This window comes from Callospermophilus lateralis, unplaced genomic scaffold, assembly GCF_048772815.1.
Source record: "Callospermophilus lateralis isolate mCalLat2 unplaced genomic scaffold, mCalLat2.hap1 Scaffold_130, whole genome shotgun sequence".
Taxonomy (NCBI): domain Eukaryota; kingdom Metazoa; phylum Chordata; class Mammalia; order Rodentia; family Sciuridae; genus Callospermophilus; species Callospermophilus lateralis.
Window position 1 is genome coordinate 2,089,634 of NW_027512473.1, and position 22,666 is coordinate 2,112,299.

Sequence of the window (22,666 nt, forward strand, 5' to 3'; positions counted from 1 at the left end):
CTCAGCTCTGCCCCACAATAGGGGAAGCTGTGGAGGCAGAACTCCAAAAAGCCTTTGGTCAGGGCTGTAGCTCAGTGGTAAAGCCCTTGTGTGGCACGGGTGAGGAACTGGGTTCAATCTTCAGCATCACATAAAAAATAATTAATTAATTAGACTAAGATATTGTGTCCATCTACAACTAAAAACATTAAAAGAAAAAAAAAAGTCCAGGTTGGAAGTTCCTCTTGAAGTTTCAGTCCCCAGTGCTGCAGTCTCCCTCCACCTGTGCAACCTAACTCTACCTGCCTGAGTTTGGGTATGACCTATAATGTCACCCTATGAAAGTCACACTGTTGGGATAAGACAGAGGAAAGAAAGATGCAAGCCCTGTTCCTGGAAGCAGAAAGTGATAATGCCATCATCTTGGTTCCAGAGCCAGGTTCGGGAGACCTGCTTGTTCTGGCAGCGAATTGGGGGAAGGGATCTGCTAGAGACGCCAACAGTGAGTCATGGGACCTGCAGGCAAAGGGGTGTCCTCTGGGAATCTTGGAGTTTGGGGAAAGCTGGTGAGGGAGAGAGCTGGGGAAAACAGCTGGAAACAGAAGAAATGCAAGTGGGGAGAGGACAGGGAGGGAGACTGGAGACCGGACTAAGAGAGGAAGGTGGAAATGAAAACAAGAGGTCGTGAGACTGACAGACAGAGACAAAGAGGGGACAGGACGGCGGGAGAGGGCCTACTGGAAAGAGAAAGGACAGAGAGAGCCGAAGACCGGAGGAGCACAGCCAGGGGAGGCGGCCCAGGGCTCCGCGCGGGTCCCTCCCTCGCCTGTCACTCCGGCAGCTCCTAATCCCCTCCCCCAGGGTCAGGGGTGGGCAGCGCGCCTCCAGCCCCGCCCTAGGCCCTCAGAGGCCGCCCCCGGGGACTGGTTGTACCGCCCAGTAGATGGTGGGGGGTCCAGCTGGAGCGTTATCAGCCTCCTCCAGGAAGGAGCCTGAGCCACTCAGCGGCTGCCAGTCTGAGATTAGGCCCCGGGAGGGTCATTAAGCAGCCGCCCTGGCCCCGGCCCAGCCTCCTTTCCCTCCATGATCTGGCCAGGCTGGCAGGTGGGAACAAGCGATAAGGACTGGGGGTCTTGGCCGTTCTGGTCAGAGCATGGAGTGGGGGTGGGGGCTGTAAGGTCAGTTCCAGTCCAGTCCCCTTGGGGGTCCCCAGGGTTCCCACCATCCTGGTCCTGCTCAAATTGAGAGAGACAGAATAGGAAAGGGGCGAAGGAGGCTCTTAGAGCAGGGTGCCCGTTCTGTCCCTTAGCCTGATGGGGACCAAGGTGAGTTCAGGCAGAAGCTGGCCCCTCCTGGTAATGCCTCACAGGTGGCTCTGCCTTCCGAGGAGGAGAACCAGACCTGACCCACCTTCACCTCCCAGGGACAACTGGGATCAGAGGAGGGAAGAAATATGACCCCATGCAAGGAGAATCACATCCAGGCCATCAGAAGGTCCCCACCAGAAGGCTGAAAAGGAAAAGGAGGGTGTTTGTGCCTTAGCAGAGACTAACCCTCTAGGAACCTGTCTCTCCTTCAGTGAGTGAGAAGCTGGGCTGGTTGCTAAGGAACCCTGCCCAGAGCGGGAGGAGCCTCAACCAGGAAAAACAAAAACAGGCAGAGTTTAAACCAGCAGAGGCCACAAGAGCAAAAGCCTAGAGTAGGAATCATGGGAACAACAGCCACAATTCATACAGCTAAAGCCCAGAGAGGACATAACTTGGCTCAGGTTGCACAGCAAAGCAGAAGTGGGCCTGGAACAAAGTGGCTGCACCCCACTCCCTCTGCTGCAGGCCACATCCTAAACCCCAGTGAGATGACAAGGTTAATTCTGGTTTAAGATGAGTCTTCCCTGGGGCATTTGAGTGAGCCTTGGAACAGCAAAGGAATGGCTATGACAGGATGAGATGGGTGGCAGGGGAGACATTGGTAGAAAGTACACTGTTAGCCCCACTACCTTGGATCTGAGAATGCTCTTCGGTGAGTCTGTCTTGGGTTGTTACCCCAGAGAGAAAGAGCCAGAAGCCGTTCCCTGGGCAGTCACAGAGGCAAGGGCCCAGGGTCAGCCAGGCCCTGAGTCATGCCTCCTCCCTCCTCTGGCTCATACCCAGTCACCTGACCCCCAACCCACTTCAGGACTGGGAATCAGGCCTTGGTGAGGACTGAGTTCTACTCCAGGTCTGTGATGAGACTGGCCAAATCTTCCACAGAGAAGAAACTGAGCTCAGAGCAGTCAGCCAGTCTCCTGAGGTCACAGAGCAAGTTGTCAGGGGGCCAAGAACTCAAATCTGAGCTTCCTTGAGTTCTTCCTGGACCCTCCTGGCACTTCCTTGCCTGACGCACAGCACACAGGGGCAATGAGGAAGCAGGCAGAGCTGGATGGATGAGAGAAGAATGAACCCATCACAATGCCAGGCATCATGGAAGCAGGGTGGGTTGCTGCACGAGGAAGGATGGGTTGCGGGTGAGACTTGAAGGAGGGGCTCTCCCTGGAACAAGGTAGAGTGGGTGGATTCCCTGGCCCTTAGCTCTCTGATCCCCTCTTTCTGCCTTTTGTACAGGAAAAACCTAGGACACACCTTGAAACTGACAAGGCTGGGGTATCCTGCTTGCACCAGGGCCTGCCCCACCTGGGAAGCTCTCCTGACTGCTCCGGCCCAGGGGAGGGTTTAGAGGAAGGGTTTAACCCCAGGGAGCAAGGCCCATCCTCTGGTCAGAATGGGCCCAAACTCTCCCACGCAAGGGCATTCATCTGACATTCCTGGAGGGCACTCTGCCTGGTCACCGGGACACAGACATAAGCTCACAACATGGCCCTCACCTCTCCTGGCCTGGCCCCCTTGGCCCCAGCCGCCCTGTGGCCCCAGAGACTTCCTGGACAATCCTCCAAGGCCATCATGACAGTGGTTTCAGAAGGTGATTATCATGATTCAGAAAGCAAGACAGGGTCTCCCTGGAAGCCAGAGGGGCTGTTTCTGAGCCTCAGCCCCAGAAGTACAAAAAGTCTTTATTTCACAGAAATAAGGGTCATTTCCACGGTTATAGGGGAGAAAGGGAGGCAGCATGGGAAGCTAAACTGACTGCGTCTTCCGTCCACTCTTCTGAATGGGGTGGGAGGCATCCAGGAAGACGTGACGGCCATCCCAGCACCCCAACCTGGACATGGTCTGAGCCCCAACCTTGACTGGCTAGAATTGCTGGGGCAGTCAGTCCTTGATTGTAGATTCCTGCACAGAGAAGGCGGTGGCCAGGGGGTGGTGTCCACCTCAATCTCAGGGTTGGGGGCCACCGTGAGCCAGGTCACATAGCGGTGCTGCGGACCTTGCTCTCCTCCTCCTCCAGGGCGTTCTCATAGGCATTTTTGTGCTCACTGGACCTGAAAGAAGAGGCAGGGCCTGGTGGTCAGCAGACCTCCCATCACTTCTCCCTGCCCATCCTGTGAGTGGTATCTTGTAGAATAAACTTTTGACTCCCAGGAGGGGCTTCTCCTGACCACACCTGGGCTGGGGCATGTAGATAGGAAGCCTCTCAGCTACACCTCCCTGAATCCCATTGTCCTCCTCCCTGGGATCCTCCTCCACTGGTCACCCGTTGAGCCCATCTCCCCGTGCTGAACTCCCTCCCCGCTGAGCCCTCTCGCCTCAGGGTCATCCCTTCATGGTATCCCTTCCTTTATTGAACCCCTTTCCTCCACAGTACCCACTGGCCTGTGAGTCCCCATCCATCCACTGAACCCCCCTTTCAAGTAGCCTTCCCCTAACTTAACCTTCTTACCAAACTGAGGCTTCACCTGCCCATGGAGCCTGGTGATCCCCACAAAGTCCCCGACACCTCATTAGCCCTTCCCCATGGGAGTCCCCACCCTCTTTCCCCACCTCCAGCAGCACCTCCTCCTGAGTTTCCCTTTGGGCCCTGGAGCCTAGGGCAAGCAGCCCTGTACCAGCACCTCACCTGAAGCTGGCCACCGTGGAGGAGTACTTTCCATCCATTCCCACCAGGATCCCATCTGCCTTGCTCCCAACAGTCATGACCATGTTTCCAGGCTCCCTGGGGACAAGGCTCATTAGTAACATCCACTGATAGCCCCCCACTCACCCTATCCAAGCAGATCCTATTCTGGATGCTGGTTCTCACAAGCGCAGGACAAGCATCTCTGTCTAGCAGGCCCTGCCATTGGCCTGTCTAGGGAAACTCACACTCTTCTTCCTGCTCCACAGTAGGGGCCAGAGATCTACAAGATTTGCCCTGAGTCCAAGGCCTCTCTCCACTACCTCCCAGCCACCCTCAGCTCAGGCCTCAGAGCAGAACAGCAAGACTCAGTGTCTGCCCAGCATCAGGAGCAGATCCGTGGTCCATCAGCGGACCCTGAAGGAGAGCTGGCCGGTGGAGGAATGAAGCATCTCCACAGAAAGCCCCTCACCTCTTATTCAAGCATAATCCCACAGCAGTGTGGGCTCCACCTCACCCCCAAAACTGCTCTCATGAGGGTCACAGGGACCCTTACACCTGCTCGTCTTTCCTTGGACATCCCACAGAGATCAGATTCAACATGGCCCAATAAACTCATCAATTGCCTCCAGATCTGTTCATCGGCTTATGTTCTATGCCTCAGTGAGGTTCCCAGATATTTTCCTTGTCCTTCATCCTCCTGGGTCCACTACTGTCTCTGTCCACCAGCCTCCAAGGGCCCACCTCCTGGACTGCTCTTAGATTCAATCCCTTTTCAGTATCACACCTGCCATGTCTCGTCCAGATTATCCCAACCTCATCTGCGGCTTCTCATTGCTTCCCAGGCCTGCAGACTGCCCCCACGCACCGTGTAGCTGCCAAGTGGCAGCCAGAGTGACTGCTAAGGCTGTGTCCCAGGCTTTAAAACATGCTTTAAAAATTCCTCTGCACCAAGATGAAGCCCAAAATTCAGGCACAAGGACTCTCTTGGCCTGGGTCCTGCTCACCTCGCCTGCCTCGTCTTGGGCCTCCCCTGTCCCCCTTCCACTAAGCTGCTTGTGTTTCCTCTGAGGCTGTGCAGGGCTGCGGCTGGCATCCTGGCCACCGGGCCACCTTTGTGAGCGTGGGAAACGATGCCCTAAGAAAGATGTGCCCTTGCCCCGGGGCCCTGATCTGATAAATGAGAGTGCACTCTTGATCTTTGTGCATTCATACCCAGTGGCCCTGGTGCCAGGCCTCTAACTCAGGGCCACCCAGGAGTACTCCTCCCTGTCCTGTAACTGCCTCCCCCAGACTCCAGGTGCATATGCCATCAGGGAGGCCTTCCCTGACCACCCCCAGACCAGGGCAGCGCACTGTACAGTCTCCTTCATCAGCACCTGCACTTGTGATTGCTGTCCAGTCTGCAACCCAAGAGCTCCCCAGCTGACCCTGGAGAAGGATGGGAACTTCCTTTCCAGTAGGAAGACCAGGCTGCTATTCCAACTCCACAAAGGAAACCTCAAGACTCCAAGGAGAGAAGATATTTTCCCAAAACTCACAAGGAGGGGCCACCAGAGCTGGCCAATAGAGCCCACATCTGGGAGCCAGCAAGCCTGAGGCTAGTTCCAACAGTCGCCAACTCACCCTGTGACCTCGAGCCTCAGTTTCCCTTCCAAACCGTGAGAGGGCCTGACCCAGAGTTTTGAGGCCCTTCTCCCCACTACCAGAGCAAGAGCAGTGGTCCTGAGGCCACCCTACCTGTTCAGGACCCCAGCCCCAGGGCCCTCAGGCAGCACTTACGGCTCTTCCTGGCACCAGAAGTGGTTAACGGCAAAAGCAATTGCAACGAGAACCAGGAACACGGCTACTGCGATGAGGCCCTGCATCCAGGACTGCAGGTTCCCCAAACCTGAAGAGGGAAGGGGGATTTTGAGTGCAGAGCAGGGGCAGAAGGAGCCTCCCACTGCAAGGGCTGGTGCTGGTGTGGGGGGCCACCGGCCACTTCAGGAACACGAAGGACATTCTGGATAAGAGGGCCCGTCTGACCCCACTGAGCATGAGATGTGGTTTGAAAGAAGGGCAGAGGCCCAGGGAGAGACAGATGCCTGACCACGGCCTGACAGCCCACAAGGCCGTGGGGCTCAGGGTGCTGTTTCTGAGATCTGGATCCCTGCGCACCATCCCCTCCCCCAGGGGTCACGTGCAGGCCCCCCAGGGAGTGCTGGGCCCCAGGGACCAAAGGGCAGTTCCCCTGGACAGCTGGCCCAGGCCCTGCCAGCTAGGAGTGGCCCCTCCTCCTCTGCAACTGCCATCAGGCTGGAAACTGGCCCCAAACTGCCAGAGAAGGGCGGGCATCTGGAAGATCCTGCTCCGTGGCAAGAGGCTGGGAGGAGCTGCGAGGGTGTGAGATCCGGCCAGCCGAGCTGCTCAGGTCTGGGTGCACAGAGCAGTGACAGGTTTGAGATGAGGGGTACCAGGAGGAAGCTTCCAACCCTGAGCCCCTTGGATTCCTCCAGCTGGGTGTTCAAGGGGAGCAGGGCCAGAGACCAGGTCAACGCTCCAACCATGCTCTTCTATGCACTTTTTTTTTTTTTTTTAGTTGTAGATGGACACAATACCTTTATTTTTGTTGTTGTTGTTGTTGTTGTTTTTAACGTGGTGCCAAGGATCAAACCCAGTGCCTCACATGTGCAAGGCAAGTTCCCTACCACCGAGCTAGGATCCCAGCCCCTGTTCTATGCTTTTTGACTGTTAACAACAACTCCTACCCTCAGGATGTCCCAGAAATCTCCACCCTTAGGTCACAGGGAGCCTCAAAGAGTTCCCCTCTCTTCCCTGGGTATCACTGTGCGACCTGAACCAGAGGGAGCTCAGCCCTGCAGAGGAAAGACACTTAGCAGGTAAAGGTCCTAGGAGGGAAACAGAAGTCAACAGGGGGTTTCTGGGTGTGGCGGAGGCGCCTGCTGCCTCCAGGAAAAAATGCCTGTATCCTTCCGCCATTTTATATTCTGAGAGCCATTCTATATTATGACCAGACTGGGCATCAATTACATTCCTTCTACCTTACTGCCAAAAAAGACCTCCCTTGAGTCTACCCTAAAGCTCTCCTGCTGCAGTGAAGACTTCATCTCTTCTTTGAACTCTTTCTGAACCTAGCAGGTGTTGGGAAGGAGGGAGAATTGTGGAACTCTTTGGCCTATGGCTAGGTCAGACCTTGCTTAGCTCCATGGATAGCAGAAGATACACAATGTGGTTATCCTACAAAGATGAGCATTTTTAAATTTGTTGTTCCTCCCAAGAGAAACAAGCACATTGCTCTCTCAGGTAAATAATTGCTCAAGCATTGGGAGCAGCCCTGGGAGGCCCCTCCCTGCTTCCTCTAGACCTCGTAGCCAACTCCCTTCAGACACAAGAGGGACCACAATCCCCTGGTTCCTCCTCCGCTGTGACTCTGGAGCAAGCACAAAGAGTAAGGGACCGAACCTGGGGCAGGAGAAGGATGGCCTGGATCCTGTCCCTTCTTGCCCTCCTCTACAACCCATGTAAGTCACTCGGCCTCCGGTCTCTTCAGTTCCCCAGAGGGCTTCCAGGACCTGGGAGACAGATCTGTGCCCCCCCCACACACACACACACGAGAGTTCAGGAGAGCTTGGAAGCATCTTTGTCAGTTCCCACTAGATCCAAGGGCCACTGCAGAGTCACCAGATTTTGGCCACAGATGTAGCCTAAGAGTGCAGGGTGGACCCCAGACTTCAGGATATTATGCTTCAGTGGGTACAAAGCTATTCCACGTCCCTGACCTGGCAGCAGCCCTGGAAGGTGGGCAGAGTGGGGTTTTCCATCCTCATCTTATATGAGTGAGAAAACTGAGTTTCAGAGAGGAGCAGTGATTTCATCAAGGCCACACAGCAAAAAAAGATAGCTGGACAGAGTTCAGGACATGGTGGGGACCACTCAGGGGCACTGTTCTCTACCCAAGCCCAGGAAGCTGAGAAGATGAGGACCAGGTCAAAGTCTTGGGCCAATCCCTGACAGCACAGCCCTTCCCCTAGAGCAAGCCTGCCCTGCCCTTCCCCAGAGCCCCTGGCCCCCAGCCCTCAGGATGCAGACGTCACTAGGGCAGTTCCTGCTCTGGGAGCTCAGGTTTAACCGCTCTTCCTCCCACAAATCCTAGACCCACCATTTCCCTGTCTTGTCACCTCTTCTCACAGGTGGAAAGCAAATCACAGGGACCTGATTCAGAAAACTGTGCCTCTGGAGTTTCCTCTGGCTAATCCAGTACCTGCTGAGGGGGGTGGGTAAAGCCAGGACACTACCCCACCCACCCCTGGATCACCATTGCCCAGCCCAGCCCTCTCCTCTCTGCAGCCACCAGGCTGTCCCCTGTCCTGTGCTACCTTGTTGACAGCTGGCGGGTGGCACTGAGGTGAGCAGGCCCAGAATGACCAGGTTGAAGGCCGACATGGCTGCAGGTAGCTCCTGGGCCTTCCCTCGGCGGCTGCTGACTGAGCTTCTGGAGCTGCTGGGGGTGTTGGTGGCGTTTGCCTGAGATCTACCGAGCACAGTCGGATCCTGGAGGGGAGGAGAGGAGCGAGTGAGGAAGAGGGCCAGAGAAGGAGGGGGAGGGGGAAGGACAGGCGGGGGAGAGAAACTGCCCTCCCTCCCATGGAAATGAGCTGCCCGGACCGGCTTCCCTGGCCGTGCCCAGCCCACTGAGCTGGCATTTGAGGTCATCCTTCAGAGACCAGCTGAGGAGGTGAGTGAGGACCTGGGAGGTGTGGGGAGAGTCCCAGACACCTGGAGCCCCATACTGCCCCCACAGTCCCTGCCTGGGCTCCACATTCCTGGCAGCGGGGCTGGGCTCTGGGCAAGAGTGACACATTGTCTCTTCTGCACTGAAGGAGTCCAGTGGGTGGAGCTTCTTGGAAGGATACAATGGAATTAAGAAATCTGCGGCTGGCTCAGGGCCTGGGGAAAACCCCAGAGGCGCAGGGAGGCTCACAGCCGCCCACTTTCTCCAGAGCCTGGCCTGATTTCTGTTCTCCCCCTCACCTGTCCCTGCCCTACCAAGCAAGACCCTGGGGCTCCACTCGGGGGATACAGCCCAGCTTCAGTGCTCCCCCACCCCCTGGCCCAGCCCAGTAGCTCCCTAAATCCACTCCCTCCCACAAATCACAACAGAGGGCCTGAGGTCCCAGCCCGCCCCCCTTCCCAGCCCAACTGACCTGGACCCAGTTCACCTCCTCCTCGTGGCCCCATGTGGTCCCTGGAGACATGGCAGGCCTCCCTCAGACAAGATCTGAACTAGATCAAAGGCCTCAGCATCTACCCTCAGGTCTGGCTCCAGCAGTCCTTGGAGGCAGAAGTAGGAGGGAGAAGAGAAGGCTGCTGTGGAGGGAGAAGAGAAGGTACCCCCAGGTGCCGAGGTCCAAGCTATACCCAGGAGCAATCCTGAGGAAGGTTCACCTACCATCGGGGACACCTATCAACTATCACCTGATCCTGGAGCCAGACTCCTCACAAGAGGTGAAATGTCCCTCCAGAATCACATGGCATCCAGTCTACCCTCCACCTCAGGGGCTAAGCATAACCCATGTTCCTATCAAGGCCAGGGATCATGCTAGGCTTCCTTGCCCCAAGTCACAGCAGGACTATGGGAAGCTTAGGTGCTGGGAGCCGTGCCTGGGCTCCTTTCCTCATGGCAACCTGGTATGCAATGGCTGAATGCAGTGTACAGCAGTGTGCACCCTGTTGCTTGTATGACCTTGTATGACCTTGGAGACGCTGCTTCCCAAAGGATATACATGTCTCTGAGCTCTTCATGTCCTTGATCTGGGTCCCAGACAGATATTCAAGATGCCTTTGGAAAGTCCCAGGGCACAGTGGCTAGGGTTCATATTGACCAAGTCATAGTGTCCATCTGCACCTGGGTACAGAACAAGGAGTGTGGGATTGAGGCCCTACATGGGGCTAAATTCAGTTCCCTGGCCACCAGAAAATCCATATCTCAAAACAGTGGGGCTTTACAGAGTTTGATGTGAATGGATTTGAAGACACCGTAGCAGAGAAGTGGGCAGCTGTCAAATACATCCCATAGTTTCCTGGACAAATGGCAAACCCTGTACTGGTGAGGGTCTCCACCGTGTTACCACATCCTTCCTCATATTCACCAATAAATCCTACTTCCTGCCCATAAAGAAAGGAAAGGCTAGGCAAAGCTGGCGGACCAGGAGCAAAGTCCCTAAGGAGTCTCCTTCATAGCCTCTCTGCCCAGAGGAAGTCAAACTGCTGTTCAGAGGACCCACTGGGTTCCCTTTTCCATGTCAAAATGGTTCTGCCAGTTGGGAGCACTCAGAATCACGTTTTGTCCCTGCTTTGTGTGTGTGTGTGTGTGTGTGTGTGTGTGTGTGTGTGTGTGCGCGCGCGCTCTTGCATGCAAGCACAGTGGGCCCATTACCATCCAAAACTTGGGTATCTTCTGTGGGGAAAAAGGTACACTCAGACATCACTGGTGGGACTGCAAACTGGTTCAACCACTCTGCAAAGCAGTATGGAGACTACTCAGAAAACTTGAAACAGAACCACCATTTGACCCAGTTATCCTGCTCCTCAGTATATACCCAAAGGATTTAAAATTAGCATACTAGAGTGACACAGCCACATCAATGTTCACAACAGCTCAATTCACAGTAGCTAATTTATGGAATCAACCTAGGTGATCTTCAATAGATGAATGGGTAAAGAAAATGTGGTATATATACACATGGAATATTACTCAGCCATAAAGAAGAATGAAATTATGGCATTATCCAGTAAATGGATGAAACTGGAGACTATCATGCTAAGTGAAATAAATCAATCCCAAAAAACCAAAGACTGAATGTTCTGTCTGATATGCAGATGGTGACTCACCATGGTGGTGGTAGGGGGTGGGGGCGTTCCACCAGATTAGACGGGAGAATGGAGGGAAGGGAGGGGGATTGGGAATGGGAAAGACAATAGAATGAATCGGACATAACTTTCCTATGATAATATATGAATACACGACCAGTGTACCTCCACATCATGTACAACCACAAGAATGGGAAGTTATAGTTCATATATGTATGATATGTCAAAATACATTCTATTGCCATTCTATTCTTTTTGTATAACTAAAAAAGAGCAAAGAAAATTTTAAAAATAAAATAAAACAAAAATTGGGTATCCTCCAAGTGCTCTAGGAGAACTTTGAGTAAAGTTGAGTGATGCCTCCTGTTCATGTGTGTCCTGCTCCCCCTCCTACAACAACTTGGGGTCAGAATCTGTGGGCACAGTCTGGAGAGTGGTAATGAACAGCCAGAGAATCACTGGTTGGAATGTAAGGAATGAAGTTGAATTTAACAAACACGCAGCAAGGGTTTTAAGCAGGGGAGTCACATGGTCAGAGGTGCATTTGAGAAAATGAAATGGGTATCAGAATCGGAAAAGGGAGATCTAGAGAGGCCACAAAGGAGCCACACAGTCAGCGATAGCCTGCAGCAGGGGTGTGGCAGTGGGTGTGGGTCTGAGCCCTGGTAGAAAAGCCTGGGCATGGTTTCTAGAACAGTGGCTAGCTGGACAGGGTGAGGAAGGAGGTGACTCTTGGTTAGGTTTCTGGCTTGGACAGCTGAGTGGATAGTGGCTCAGATGCCTTAGATGTACTGTGTGTGGTACCTGCAGAGCCTCCAGAGGGAGGTATCTAGAAGGCAGAGGATCCCTGGGTCTGGAGAAGAGAGAGTTAGATCCGAGGGACACTTGTGAACAGTGATGGTAATTCAGGATGGGAGTGCAAGATCTTCAGAGAGAGAGAGAGAGAGGGAGAGAGAGAGAGGGAGAGAGAGTGTGTGTGTTTTCAGGGACCAGGATGCTACCCCAGCACACAAGTGTCTCAAAAGAAGAGGAGGAAGGATGGAGCAAGAGGATGAAATCCCAGAAAAATTGAATATCCAAGGAGCCAAGGGTGGAGAGATTCAAGGGGAGGTGGACAAGGACGTCACCCAGCCCCACCAGCCAGTGCAGCCGCCCAGCTTCTGCCATCAGCAAGCAAGACACAGTGTCTGCCTTTTCTCACTAAACTCCCTGGATAAAGGCAAGGCAAGGACTCTCTGAGCCATGCTTTGGGGCGGTGTGGGGGGAGGATGAGCAGGAAAGACAGCAGGGGACCAACAGGCGGAAAGCCCAGCTCCCAGGTCAAAGTCCCAGGCTTTAAAGCAAAACAAGTTGTCCCGGAAAAGGGGGGTGTGGATGGACACTTGGTTCTGAGGCTGGTCCCTGCTCCCTGGAGGTCCTCACAGAGGAGAGGAGGTCATCATCCCAGCTGTGTGGACATTCCTGATCCCTGAGGTGACATAGTGGGTCCCCCTATCGCTCTGGCTTAGGCCCAGGGTCTGGACTCAGGTCTCAGCAGCCAACAGGGTTGGACCCTGAGTCCTCACCTTAGAGCAGCTGTTCTATCGATGCTTAATCCCTCCCACCTACTCCCGGGCCAGCTCTGCCTCCTGAAATCATCAGGCCCCTTAGACAAGCCCTGCATCTAGCTTATGTGATTACTCTTTAGAAAAGCCTGAATGGACCGTGACTAATTCCATTTGTTGCCAGCAGGTGGCAGTATCTAGCGCCAATCCCAGGCTGGTTGGGAAGGTAGGGGACCAGCACAGAGCTGAGGAGTCCCCAACTTCCTTCCCCTCCTGCCCCCTACTTTCACCCTCTCACGGGATGATCTGGAAGAAGAGAAGGTGGATGTGGAGGCAGTCGTTGATGCTGGACAGTGCACATGGCAAGCCAGGGCTGCAGTGGAGATCTGCACATGACCACTAAAAGTCAAGGAAGGCATCCTGGAAGAGGTGATGCTAAGGGGAAAGTTGACTGGACGTTGGATTAGGCAGAAAGACAGAGTGGGAAAAGCAATCCAGGCAGAGAGCTCAGACTGAGGAAAAGCAGGGTGCTACTTTCGAGAAGGATGCTCAGAGCACAGATAGAAGCTTCCTTCACTCCTTCTTACAATGCCTCACCTCATTCCTGTCTTTCTGCAAGCCTGAGAGCTCCTGGACACTGTACTCATTCAAACAGATTCTGCTTAGACACTTTAACAGCTTCCAGTGGCCCTTCAAATAATGTCCGGACTTCTTCACCTGGTCCTGAGGAGTGGGACAATCTGACCTTCCCCTTCTCTCCAGCCTCATCTGGCCCCAGTACCTCCTGCATCCGGGCCAGCTCCCCACTTGCTCTGCCCTCTGCCTGGAGCACTCTTCCCCTCCTAACTACCCAGTAAGCTAATTCTCCTTGTCTTGCTTTAAAGGTCACTTTTCCGAGAAGACTTCTTTGGCTTCCCTTCACCCACCTCTGAGTCTCCTCTGCTCATCTCTTCGCAGACATAGTCACAAATTGCAATTCCTTCTTGACTTATGTATTTACTCTATTAATAGCTCCTATCTCACCGCTAGCACTGAGCACAGTGACTACACACACACTCAACAAATATTTTGTGGAATTAGATCTCAGTATATGCAGTGCCTCCCTCTGGTCTGGCAGACAGCAGGGCTCAGAGGCTGGCCGCTGAACGAATCAGACGTGTTAGCTCTAGTTGTCTCCTTGTCTCTCTCTATCCTCTGGATGACTGGATGGGCATTTACCCCCACAGAGAGCCCCAGTGGTAAGAGCTGGAAGGGGCAAAAAGTACCAGCTTGGAGCCAGCCAAGCCAAGGAATGTACTGGCTGTGGCTCCTGGGTCCTAGGCGACCCCACTGGGCCAGGGAGATTTATGGCCAGGACCCCCCAGTGGGAGAAGATCAATCAACCCCTCCCATTACCTACTCACCCAGCCAAGAAACTAAAGGGCTGGCCCCTGGCCAGGAGTCAGCCTGCCAGCAGAGGTCCCAAGGCCAAATCTTTGCCCAGTGATTCCAGCACACCCCTGCTCCCCCATCCAGGGCTCCAGGCCAGCAGCAGAACCAAGCTGGCTTCCAGAATCAGTCTTTTCTGGCCTAAAAGCTCATCCCGAATAGTGTGATCTTGATACTTATTTTTCACCTGGGGAAACTGAAGGGACCACTTGAAGGCCACACAGTAAATGAGGAGGGAGAGGGCCAATCTCCGGCATCCCTGCAACCAGCCCGAGATGGGAGCACCTGCTCATTGATCAGTTTCTCCAATAACACTCTGACTTACTTTAATTCATTCATTCATACGACACCTATTTAGTGTCCACTAGAGGACTGGAAGTCCAGTAGGGATGTAAGGTAAAACTTACCTCATACAGCTATAATTGCAGTTGTGCCAAATGTTTCAAAACAGGTGTATGGCCACCAAGAATATATCAATGAGGACATCATCTAGTCTGGGAGGTCAGGAGAAGGTAGTGGTCAGTCTACGACTCATTCAACAGATATTTACTGAGTCTCCTGAGGACCAGGCACTATTCAGAATGCTAGGGAACAGCACAACAAAACCCCTGCCCCCATGGGGCCGAAATTCTAGAGCAATCAAATTCTAGAGCCAGGAAACAAACAATAAGTAGATGAAGCAGGTCTAATGGCAGTACAGAAAAGCCCAGACAGGAGCAGGAGCAGAGAGTCCTCCAGGAAGGGCATGCTGTCGTTTGTAAATTCACGGGGATGGCTCCTCTGAACAGAGCTGAGGGTGAGAAACATGTTCAGTTCTTGGAGGGGAGAGGATTCCAGCCAAGGAAAACAGCAAGTGCAAAGGCCCTGAGAAAGGATCATGGAGGAGGTGTCAGTGTGGCTTGGGGAGGTGACTGCAGGGAGAGCAGGAGAGGGCCTGGGAAGGCTGCAAGAGGTCCACTCCTTTGGGATTCTGTGGGTGACTGTAAGGACTTTGGCTTCTAATGCCATGGAGACCAGGAAGCCACTGGAGAGTTTTGATCACAAGAGACATAATTGGGCTGCTGGGTTGAGAAGGGATTACGAGGAGCAAGGAGAGCAGGACAGGGAGTCCCGTGGAAGAGGTTCATGCAAGCTTCAACCAGAGATGGCAGCAGCTCAGGTCAGGGAGGAGCTATGGAGCTGGGGATGTATGGGGTGAGTCTAGGCCTATTTTGAGGATAAAATCAATATGATCTGGAATATGAGAGAGAAGCCAAGGGGGGATTCAAGGACTTAAGTCTGCTCAGCTAGATGAGGTGGGGGATCTGAAGAAGGAGGCTTTTCTGAGCAGGGGGGCAGGATTTCTAGTTTGGTTTGGAGGTGGTGAGTCTGGAGGTCAGACCCAGGATAGAGATGTGAATTTGGGAGGGACCTGGGGAGAGAAGAGCTTCCATGGTGGAAGAAGGGTGGGAAGAGCAGCTTGGGGGGAGCAGACAGCAAGGCTGCTGTCAATGATGGGGAACGACCCGGCTGGGGAGCAGCGAGCAGAAAGGATCTGAGGACCTTGCAGTGAATGGACCCTAGAAGGGATGCCGGAGAGGGGTGGTGTGATCGCCACCTTACAGATAAAGCGGGGTTACGGTAAGGTTGTAGGCAAGGACGTGACATGGGCAGCCATGCGTTTCAGCAAGGTGTCTCCATGCACAGCTTGGAGAATACACTGGAAAGCAGGGAGCGGGCTCTGGAAGGAGTCCAAGAGAGGGGTGGTGGCGCCTGGGATTAAAACCATGCATGGAGATAACTAGAGGAGGAAAAGACCACGCAAGGGGCACAATCAGGACAAGCAAGGGCACAGGTGCAGAAGTAGGGGCTTCAGAGGTCCAGAGTCAAGACGGCCCCTGGTCCTCTGACAGGCAGCACCTGGATGTCTGCACTGATTTTTCAACTGGAGAAAACTAGAAGAACGGCCCGTGGGGCCCGGGGTGAGAAGCTGTCAGGTGTTCATGTGTTTAGCAAACCTCTCTCCTTCTGCTTGGTGCCAGGCACAGCTCCACAGCCCTGCCCTGGGGAGATGCATGACTTAGTGAGAGAGACCAGCAGGGAGCAAAGGGGCAAGGATGCCGGGTCCAGGGGCAGCCTGGGGACATCTCAGGACAAAGCTTAGTGTTTCCATCGGGCATTTAGGGGAGAGATAGATCTGAACTGGAAATAGAGACTTAGAATTCAACCGTTGTGAATAGAGATTAAGGCTTTGGGCCAAGATGACACAGCCCAGGAGAGGGAAAGGCAAAGCTGGGTCTGGACTCACCCTCAAGTGGGTGGGGACTGGGTCCATCTCAACTGAAGGGAAAATGAAGAACAACAGAGTTCATACCTCTCCTAATAGAACCCCCAGAGTTGCTGCTTCTCACTTCAGGGCACCAGAGTCGTGGAACTGATTTTATTTCATCCTAACTAACACTCTTCTCTTCACTTGCTATTCATTTTGTCATTAATCTATTCAATATTTGAAAGAGCTGAGATTTTTCAGTCTAAAGAGGAGCAGCCTGGGGAATCTCTATAGATATCTTCGGAACTTTTCCAGATTAGAGAGAGAGAACTTTCACTGTGTGACCACGCGTCCATGATAAGAAAAGTCACAGGGAAGCTGGATTGTGTTCAGTGAGACAAAGATGTCTCCCATGGCTGTCTAGTGAGGGTGGAGATGACTCTGAAAGGTAGCGAGCTCCCGCCTACTGGAGGTATGCAAGTAGGAGCTTTGAGCTTGTAGAGGGAGGTAAAGCAGGACAAGGGCCAGAGGAGGAGTGAATGGACTCACTGATGAGCCCCTGAGGTCCAGGAAGGGAGCTGGAATCAAAGTTCCCACCCCACCCCTATTAGCTGTGTGACCTGAGCAAGTTCCCTTCTCTGAGCCTGTTTCCCAGTAAAGTCCACCAGATCAGCCAGAGGATAATGCATCTGAAGGCCTCACAGTAGTGGATACTTGGTAAATGCAAGAAACGCCCAAATCTAAACAGGGTATCAAGTGTTTGAGCCACACTGCCCTGACCCCAGCCAGTCCTTTCTCATGACAGAAGCCCCAGCGGGCAGTGAGAGGTGTAACAGGGTGTGGGCCAAGCTCCATGTTGACCATTCTGGATCAGTCTAGAAGCCACACCCAGTCCTTTATTTATTTGTTTTTATTTATTTACTTACATTTTTAAATGTTTTTTTTATTAATTTTTTTTTCTTTTTTTGCAGTGTTGGGGATTGAACCCAGGGCTTTGCCCATGATAGGCAAACACTCTTATCTGAGATATACCCCAAGCCCCTCAGAATTTAAACTTTAAAATGACCTTAAAAAGCTGAAGACAGATGCAAGAATTAAACAAAATGCAATTAAAATTTCACAGATGAGAAAAAAAACATAAAAAATACACTAAAATATTAATTGGCCACCTGTGCTGAATTCATGATTTTGTAAAATACTTTTTATTTGTTAATGGACCTTTATTTTTATCTATCTATATGCCGTGATGAGAATTGAACCCAGTGCGTGAGGCATGCTAGGCAAGCGCTCTACCACTGAGCCACAACCCCAGGCCCTTGTGATTTTTTTTTTCCTTCTCTTGATATTCTTTCCAGAGTTTCTGTAATGAGGAATATTTAATGATGGGGGAGGGAGGGATAAACTTGTAGCTTAAAAATTAATGAAATAAGTATACATTAAAAGACAAAATCGAGTCACTTACAAGCTTTTTACTGTACTTAAATAGCTCAAGAATTAAACCAGAGCATCTCTTCACCAGAGAACCTTCTCTACCAGGTAGGGCCATGGGGTCCAGTCTGCCTGGTTGCTGGCCAGTTGGAGGCCACCCTCCATACCATTCTGTCCAGGACTCCCAGGTACCAGGATACACATAGAAAGTGGTCTTTGCCCTGCCCTCTGGCTCAGCATGGTGAGTTCGACATGTAACTTCTAAAAGGAATACTTACTATGTGCCAGGTGTGTCGTGTGCAAGGAACTCTGGACTTCCTACTCATTCCTCCCAGTATGAAGTGGGTATTGCATCCTCATTTTACTACAAGAACAATGAGATCCCAAGAAATTAAACTCAGGATGTAAGGGTATCCAGAATTTTCATCCAAGTTTATTAGATTCAGAAGCTCTTAAGCATTGCATTATACTTTCTCTTCATATAAAATAAAAGAAATCAGCTGGGCATGTTGGTGCACACCTATAATCCCCACGACTCGAGAGTCTGAGGCAGGAGGAACACAAGTTCAAAGCCAGCCTCAGCAACTTAGCGAGACCTCAAAATAAAAAGGACTTGGAATATGACTCAGTGGTTAAGCTTTCCTGGGTTCAATCTCTGCTACAAAAGAGAGAGAGACAGAGAGACAGAGAGAGAGAAGAAAGAAAGGAGGAAGGGAAGGGAAAGGAAGGGAGGAGAAGGGAAGGGAAGGGGACTGGGGAAAGGAAGGAGGGATAGAGGAAGAAGGAAATAAAAGAAAGAAAGAGAAAGAAAAGGAAATGAAAAGAAATCAAGGTTTAAAAAAGTGAGTGCTCGGGGCTGGGGATGTGGCTCAAGCGGTAGCGCCGCTCATCTGCCATGGTTGCGGCCCGGGTTCGATCCTCAGCAACACATACAAACAGAGATGTTGTGTCCGCCGAATACTAAAAAATAAATATTAAAAAATTCTCTCTCTCTCTCTCTCTCTCTCTCTCTCTCTCTCCCCCTCTCTCTTTAAAAAAAAAAAGTGAGCGCTGTGAGGGAGATATACAATGTGAACCCCAAGTAAGGAGCCATTGAACTCCTGGGGCGGAGGGGGGGCAGATCATGGAGGGCTTCCAGGAGGAGGTAAGATTTGAACTGAGCTCTGCAAGATGAGTAGGAATTTACTAGAACATAGCACACAACCTGACAGAGTAATAATTTTTAATTAAATCAAGTAATAAAGATATTAACTGAATTTATAGATGAAGTAGCATGGGGACAAGAAGTGTGGGGAGGGGTAGAGGTATATAAGAAAGGAGATCTCCCACATGCTGACAATTGTGGACACTGGAAAATTCTGGACTTATTACTTATTCCTCCCAGTATGAAGTGGGTATTGCATCCCCATTTTACTACAAAAACAATGAGGTAATGGATTGGCGCCATTTATTATACTATCCACTCTTCACATGTATAAAAATGTTCATAATAAAAAATTTAAGAATTTTTTTAAGATAGAAAAGAGAGAGAGAATTTTTCAATTTTTTTTTTTTTTTAGTTTTCAGCAGACACAACATCTTTATTTTATTTTTATGTGGTGCTGAGGATCGAACCCAGTGCCCCATGCATGCCAGGCGAGCACGTTACCACTTGAGCCACATCCCCAGCCCAAAAAAAATTAAGAATTTTTTAAAGGTCAAGTATTAATTCCAACTACAGTTAGACCTCTCCCAAAGATACCTGAAAGCCAAAAGTAAGAATCTTGAAGATAAAAAAGAAAGGAAAGAAGGAAGGAAGGAGGAAGGAGGAAAGACCAAGAGGCTCAAAAGAAGTTGCAGTAGTGTGGTGTGGGTTAGAAGCTTGAGGGTAAAATAAGACAGATGTAAGTGGGAATCCCAAATCTGCTCTTTCCTGCCTGTGTTTCTGTAATGTAGCCCTGGTCCTCCTGGGTTTCAGTGTACCTATCTGTACACTGGGGGTGATTCTAGCACTTCCTCTGGTTTTGTGGGAGGGCAAGGTGACACGGTACAGGGTCCAGCACTGTTAGAGTCCACTGAAAGGCCCATGACCAAGTTCATCTCACCCGACACTAATACCTCCCGAGGCTACACTTCCAGCACAGACACTCCCCTGACAGGCACCTCCTCAAAACTAAGATGCTAAAATCTGCTCCTGGGCCTCCCATTCCTGTGCAGCACCCCCTCCTCCAGATGTTCACACAAAGACTTCAGAGTTGGCTCTGCCTTCCCTCTCGGATACACCCCACGCTGGATGTAAACGCTCAGTAAATGCTCCTGGCATTTCTAAATACACCCCGACTTCTAACAGGTCTCACCACCTCCATCGCTGTGCTCTCTCCAAGCCCCCTCATCTGCTACCAGGCTTATTGCAACAACCCCCTCACTGGTCTCCCCACTTTTGCCTATGCCCCTATTCAGTCTGCTCTCAATATGGCAGCCAGAAATTTAAGTCAGAGCATGTCTCTGGCCTACTCCAACTCCTCCAATGGAAAAGTAAAAGCCCAAGTCCTCTCAATGTCTCAGAGTGCCTACATGGTACCTCTTAGACCCATCTTCCACTCCTCTCTTACTCCAGTCACATTTGCCTCCTGGCTGGTTCCTGTCCATGCCAGATACACTTGGGCCACAGGGCCTTTGCACTAGCTGGTTTCTCCTCTACTATACTCTTTCCCCACACTGTGTGGCTTGCTGCCTCATCGCCTTCAGGTCTTGGCTCCAGTGTTACCTCATTGCTGAAGCCCTTCTGTTTATCTAATCTAAAATTGCAAACTCCTCCCTCCCCCATACTCCCAACTCCCTTTTCTAGTCTCATTTTTCTCCTTATCATTTATCCCCATTTAATCCACTATTTATTTAACTTATTTATGTTGTTTATTCTCTACCTCTCCATCAAGAACATACCCTCTGTAACGGAAAGTTTTGTTCAGAGCTCTATTCCCAGTATTAAGAACAGTGATGGGCATGTGTGTGGTACTCAGTAAATAGCAGCTACATTTAAAAAGTGACGGGACAAGGGGTTGATGCTGGAGGAGTGACCCCTACTCCGAGCCTCTTCCGATCACACTAGCAGGTGTCTACATCTCCTCCAACCTTCTTTGCAAAAGATGGATCAAAGACACAGTCTCTGGGCTGAAGAGTCAACCAGGGGTGTTCCTTTGTGCAGGGGTTTTAAGCTTTTGTATGCCATGGACCTCTTGGGCAGAGTGGTAAAGTCTGTGATCCCTTTCAAAATGAATACCTTAGTATTGGGGGTGTGGCTCAAGGGTAGAGCACTTGCCTGGTATGTGAGAGGCCCTAGGTGTAGTCCCCAGCATCACAAATAAAATAAAATAAATTTCCCAAATTCATAAAATCATAGGGAAAATCAATGGTACTGAAATATAATTGTCAAAGTGTCTTAAGATTTTACAACATAATGACCATGTGTGCTCCTTTATTAATGGATTAAATAACAAGATCTAGCAACAAGTCTAATACCTACCATACAGATTGGGAATAGTCATAAATGATACTTAAGGTTACCCTACCACAGCTAGGATGCAATTTCCACTGGTAACAAAGCCAGACACGGCTCAGCCACAGGGTGCTGTGATTTGCCTACATCAGCAAAGGATGAGAGGCTCAGTTTCTGGGAGAGGTTGTGGCAATACAGAAGGTTTATTTTTCTCCATTCATGTTTATGTCCTACCTGCATCCTCTCCTCTTTCCTTGGGTGTCCCTGAACCAAAATTTGAGAAGCCCTCCTCTCAAGGAGGCCTGAGTGGGGCCGGGAGACTGAGTCACTCATTGCTCTGTGTGACCTTGCACAAGTCACACATCCTTCCCCATCTGCAAAATGAAGCTTGAGATCCATTTGTGTTCCACCACTCTGCAGGCTGATGAAATCATTCATGAATATTTACTGAGCACTTCCTAGGTGCGGGCCCCACCCTGGGCAGGATGAAGCCACTAGTGATCAGTGACACACCATGCCAGCACTAAGCAACTCACAGACAAATAGGAAGAGACCACCAGGACCAAAATATGGGCAGACGGGAAAGCAGCCCCCAGACATGGCTCTGTGAGTTTGGAAAGAGGAGAAACTCCTTCAGAAGCAGGCTCCGAGATGACCTCATCCAGAGATCCGCTCCTGGCAATGTGAGGCTGGAGAGGAAGTCACAGGTACAGCAAAGGCTTACTGTGGGAAAGGAAGAGGGTGGAGGAGACAGGATTGAGCAGCGATTCTGTAAGGACACTCACTGGGAATCACGGGATGGCGGCACAGAATTGGCTTGCTCCCTGTCCCTCCCCATCTCTGTCCACACCCCCCAGAGCCCTGGGATCCATCAAAGTGAGTGATGGCAGGCTAATCACAGACACTTGGGTCTGAGGAGGGCCCCTTGTCTCCCTCTGAGGACCCTCCACCAAGGACAAGTGCAGGACAAAAGCGCGCCTCCCCCCTCGCCTGTGACTGCCCTCATTAGCATCCTGCAGAAAGCCTGCCAGCCAGCTCCCTGCCCATGGCAGCCGGACAACTAAACCAGCCAGCCGTCTTTGGCAGAGCCTCAACCCAGCAGATGTGGACCCTGAAGGGGCCTATGGTCAGCCCCCCACCCCCTGCCAAAAAAAAAAAAACCAAGCCAGGCAACCACCAGCTTGTCCTGCCCTCCCCAGGCCTCTCCTTGCATTTTCACAAGAAAGCTGCTGCAGTCACCCAAGCCGAAGGGAGGGGGAGAAGCACACAGTCCCTGAAATCCACTCCCACTGTGGGTCTTAGGGAGCTTAACCTTCACCTATGGCTAGACTCACAGAGCAGAATCCTAGCAGCATGGACCAGGCAATCCCAGCATGTTGGTACCTGGGTTACACTGCATTGCCAGACAATAGAAGGGCAGGCTGTCAGTGTGACCAAAACCTTCGGTCCTGAGCTGGTAAGGCAGGTAGCACGTCAGAGCTGGGAGGTCCCAGGTGGTCCTGGGAGAGATTGGCTGGGGACTTGGGGCTGGGAGTGCCTGTATCTGTCTGGATCCCACCTATTCAGGGGTAGTGGAGGGGGGGCGTGAGAGTGATGGGCAAGCCTGATAGCCCATTGAGCACGCAGCTCCCAGAGGATTGCTGGAGAGAGGGGCGGGAGCTCTGAGAGAGGAGCCTCCGCCAGGCTGTGTGAGAACAGCCAGAG

At 51.8% G+C, this 22,666-nt stretch overlaps 1 protein-coding gene across 1 annotated transcript; it reads right to left on the minus strand.

Moving 5' to 3' along the window:
* Nucleotides 1-3,318: 3,318 nt before the first annotated feature.
* Nucleotides 3,319-9,224, minus strand: LOC143389880 (PDZK1-interacting protein 1-like). Its single transcript, XM_076842631.2, has 5 exons — nt 9,174-9,224; nt 8,346-8,520; nt 5,749-5,857; nt 3,970-4,065; nt 3,319-3,394 (listed from the first exon to the last, which is right to left on the minus strand). Exons 1-5 carry the CDS (start codon nt 9,222-9,224, stop codon nt 3,319-3,321), a joined length of 507 nt encoding a protein of 168 aa, XP_076698746.2.
* Nucleotides 9,225-22,666: the final 13,442 nt, after the last annotated feature.